Source organism: Saccopteryx bilineata, chromosome 5 (assembly GCF_036850765.1).
Source record: "Saccopteryx bilineata isolate mSacBil1 chromosome 5, mSacBil1_pri_phased_curated, whole genome shotgun sequence".
Lineage (NCBI taxonomy): Eukaryota > Metazoa > Chordata > Mammalia > Chiroptera > Emballonuridae > Saccopteryx > Saccopteryx bilineata.
The window spans coordinates 58,961,087-58,965,214 of record NC_089494.1 but is presented as its reverse complement, the minus strand read 5'-3'; the positions used below and the strand labels follow the sequence as shown (position 1 = coordinate 58,965,214).

Sequence of the window (4,128 nt, the reverse complement as noted above, 5' to 3'; positions counted from 1 at the left end):
TGGAGGAACTGGCCGTAGCCAGCAAGATTGGGTCAGACTACTCTTCCCTGCGGTTACTGGAAAAGCAAAGAACAAAAGGAAACCCAAGTGTAGATCATTGCTTTTGTTAACAGGATCAGTCTGTTTAGGCAATCAGCTGATCTCTCAAGTCCACCTCCAGGAGGAAGAAAAAGGCCCAAGTCAATCTAATGAGGCCGTGGCTCTGGGTGGGTTTGGGGCTGTCTCCAGGGTATATAGCAGCCGCTATGTAGATTCAGGATAAAACCTCTGTGAACCACAGGGACCAGCTGCTGATAATAGGGTGTGGGGAAGGGGGGGCCTTGGCGGCTGGGGATCATTCGCAAAGTCAGTTTCCAAGTCAAATTCTGTCTAGGCAGATGAGGAGACATCTGAATGGAAGTAGTTGAAGAACTGACCAGACTGGGAAGGTTGGTCTGAGGAAAAACAGGTATCTTGAGGACAGAACAAGAACTGGGCGGTGGGGGGGAGGGGGATCTCTGGGTGACAGGGAATGGGAAGAGACTGTGGGGGCAGGGGTAGGCAGGGAGCTGGGAGCCGGAGCAGGGGTCCATGCCTGGGAGGAGGTAACGATGGGGAGCGATGGGAGCGATAGGGTCTGGGGTTGGTGGGGAGCTGGGAGGGGGAGCAAGGGTCTGTGCCTAGCAGGAGGTAAGGCCCATTGATTTCTGCTGGTCTGGGGCTGTCTCTCAGCTCCTTGGCCAGGTCTGCCCCTTGCAGGGCCATGTTTGATCCACTAGCTCACTGACTGGCAGTGGGGCAGCTCCACACCCCAGGCGTCGGCCAGGTGAGCCAGCAGCAGCTGGGAGAGGTGTCGGTGTGCGCGTTCTTTCCAATATACCCTGATATCAAGCCGGTGCTCTCCCACATCGCAAAAGTGAAAATGCAGGTCCAACACATCGAGATTGTGCGTTTGCGCCTCAAAAGAACTGTAGAAGTTGGCTTCGATCACTGTTTTTCCAGGGCCATGGACAGATGCTCAACCAGGAGAAAGGCTGTAGAGATCTTCTTGCCCACGGGCATGGCTGTGTTCCGCAGCAGGAGGCATGATTCTGGCACCACCTGGCCCAGGTGCCTGAACAGGTTCTCCAGGTTCTTCTGGTAGCTCCTAAAGGAGTTGTCCCTATACCTGGAGATGTCCCAGAGATAAGAGTTAATGATGACCACGTCCAGGATGTGCTTGTGGGACTGCAGTTCTTCCTGGACGGCCTGGACATACTTGCTGTATACGCGCGTGAGGAAGAAGCGCATAAGATGGTGGCCAGTGCAAAACTCGCGGATCTCACGGTAGTTGATGCCATTGTGCATACCAACCTTCTGACCTCCATCCACCAGCTCGTCCTGTCCGAAGCTCAGCTCCTCCTTGGTCCTGAGCTGGTTGAGAGTGAGCAGGAGGTCCTTCTGCAGCAGGAGTACTGGGTCATTGTTCATGGACCTTTGGACGGAATCTCCCAGGATGACAATGAATTTGTTGTGGAGCAGCTGCCACACTTCAGAGGACAGCAGTTGGGTCATGGTAAGGCCATTAGCCATGGCCACCATCACAGCCACCTGGCCCATGCAGGTTCACATTAGATTCAGACAGACGGTAATGAAACAACGGAGCCAAGAGCTGGTGGGCCATTACCTTTAATCCTAGCTTGCAAGTAAAAATATACACTGGGCTCCAAAACCCACTCATTCAGTGCTCACAGAGCTACTGACTTATCTGAGTTTCCTAGAATCAAAGGTTTCTAGCTCACTAGCCTTACTCACCTCTGTTCCCCCATCTCCTTCTCTGCACAAACTGGCTTCTCCTTCAGCACTCCGCCATCTTGGCTACTTCTCTCCTCCACATGACCTTACTCTGCTCTCCTAAAGCATGGGCTTCTCCTAGAATGTAATCACTCTTTTAATGCTAATCTCAGGAACCAAGAGAGAGCAAGCTCCCAGTCTGCCCCATTTTATAGTGTAGCAATCAAAACCTTTAATCCAATATACAAACAAGGAAGTCTCTGATACAAAGTCACTTATCTGAGGCATAATGGGATTCCTCATGAGAGTGCACCACCCCACATCATGCAATCAGTCAAGGGTGTGGAGAAAAGCTTAGTCTTAAAACTAAGCCTTAGGCTATAACAACCCGGCCTGTTTACAGCCTGTCCCCCATACCAAATACAAACTATGTATAAGCGAGCAAACATATATATCATATTTAAAAACTTATTTGACCAACAGTCATGATGCCCAGTCAGGTGGCCTAGCTCCTTCCTTTGCACACAGCTGGGTCTGCAGCTAGCTCTCAGACTCACAGGGATCCTCTGCTCAGGTGGCCTGTATGTAGCCCTCCAAACGTTGCTCCAGCATGTCCCCCAGAGAGGGGATAATTATGCATTCCACTTTTTCTTCAGTCTCCTCAGGCTGACTCCTTGCATAAGCATTAAACACATTCTAGTTTCTTTCTTCAGAAAGAAAGGAAACTTCTTGGACTCCGCTTCCAGGACAGTTCCTATCTTTTCTTCCCCTTCAAGGTCACTTCTTAAAAAGAGTTGTTTGTACTGGCTGTGTCCTCACCCCCCATTCACTTTTTTGTTGTTGTTTTAACTTTAATTTGGCTTCCAACTCCATCAAACCAAAGAAATGTGTGTCAGAAAATCAACAATGATTTCCTTGTTGCTCCTTTCAATGGCCATTTCTGGGTCTTGATGGAATCCATAGCCTATCTTTCCGTTGCTCCATTGCTTGGCAACTGAGCTACTTTAGCGCCCCAGGCCAGGCCATGGAGCCATCCTCAGCGCCAGGGGCCAACTTGCTCCAACTTGGCCATGGCTTGCCAGGTAACCTTTGTGAGTTTCTCTTTCTCCAGCAAATCCCCAAATGTTAGTCTCCCTCAAGGCCCGCTAATCGACTCCTTTTTCTCTGCTTCAATGTTCTTCCCCCAGGTAAACTTATCTACTACAGCACCTGTCAATAAGGTGATTATAAGTCCTGATTTACTCCAAACTGTTTCTTAATATTTTTATTTTATTTTATTTTTTACAGAGACAGAGAGTGAGTGAGAGAGAGGGATAGACAGGGACAGACAGACAGAAACAGAGAGAAATGAGAAGCATCAATCATTAGTCTTTCATTGTGCATTCCAACACCTTAGTTGTTCATTGATTGCTCTCTCATATGTGCCTTGACCACAGGCCTTCAGCAGACCAAGTAACCCCTTGCTGGAGCCAGCGACCTTGGTTCAAGCTGGTGAGCCTCGCTCAAACCAGATGAGCCTGCGCTCAAGCTGGTGACCTCGGGGTCTCGAACCTGGGTCTTCTGCATCCCAGTCCGACGCTCTATCCACTGCGCCACCACCTGGTCAGGCTGTTTCTTAATATTTATCTTAACATATAGTGGCTATTTCTGTCCTGTTATGGTGATAAACTCTTTTAATGGCCCTCAGATTAGCTGCTGACAATGCATGCATGTTTTCAAAGCTAGATTTTATTGTGGAAATCTTTTTCTATTTTTGTATTTTTCTGAAGTTGGAAACAGGGAGGCAGTCAGACAGACTCCCGCATGTGCCTGACTGGGATCCACCCGGCATGCCCACCAGGGGGCAATGCTCTGCCCATCTGGGGCATTGCTCTATTGCATCCAGAGCCATTCTAGCACCTGAGGCAGAAGCCACAGAGCCATCTTCAGCGCCCGGGCCAACTTTGCTCCAATGGAGCCTTGGCTGCATTGGAAGAAAGGACAGGAAAGGGGAGGGGAGAGAAAGAGAGAGACAGAGAGGAAGGAGAGGGGGGGTGGAGAAGCAGATGGGCGCTTCTCCTGTGTGCCCTGGCCGGTAATCGAACCCAGGACTCCTGCACGCCAGGCCGATGTTCTACCACTGAGCCAACCAGCCAGGGCCTTATTGTGGAAATCTTGATATAAAAATGTACTTGTTGGGCAAATAAGTTAGTGATCTGTATTTTCTGTTTTTGCTCTCTCTTATTGTTAAAAATGGCCACTGTTCACATGATGATGCTCTCACGTGATACAGCTAATTGCCTTTCATGCTTGGGAAGGGGCTTGGTTATCTTAATGTGTGCTGGAGGAGGACCTAGGAAGCCATTTTAGAGAGAAACTGCGTTGTTGTAGAAAAGA

The 4,128-nt window shown here is 49.4% G+C and overlaps 1 protein-coding gene across 1 annotated transcript; it reads right to left on the bottom strand.

The window, feature by feature from the left end:
- Positions 1-754: 754 nt before the first annotated feature.
- Positions 755-1,533, bottom strand: LOC136306478 (PC-esterase domain-containing protein 1B-like). Its single transcript, XM_066233033.1, is given in 2 exon segments — positions 755-972; positions 975-1,533. Coding segments are annotated over 2 exon segments (777 nt in total).
- Positions 1,534-4,128: the final 2,595 nt, after the last annotated feature.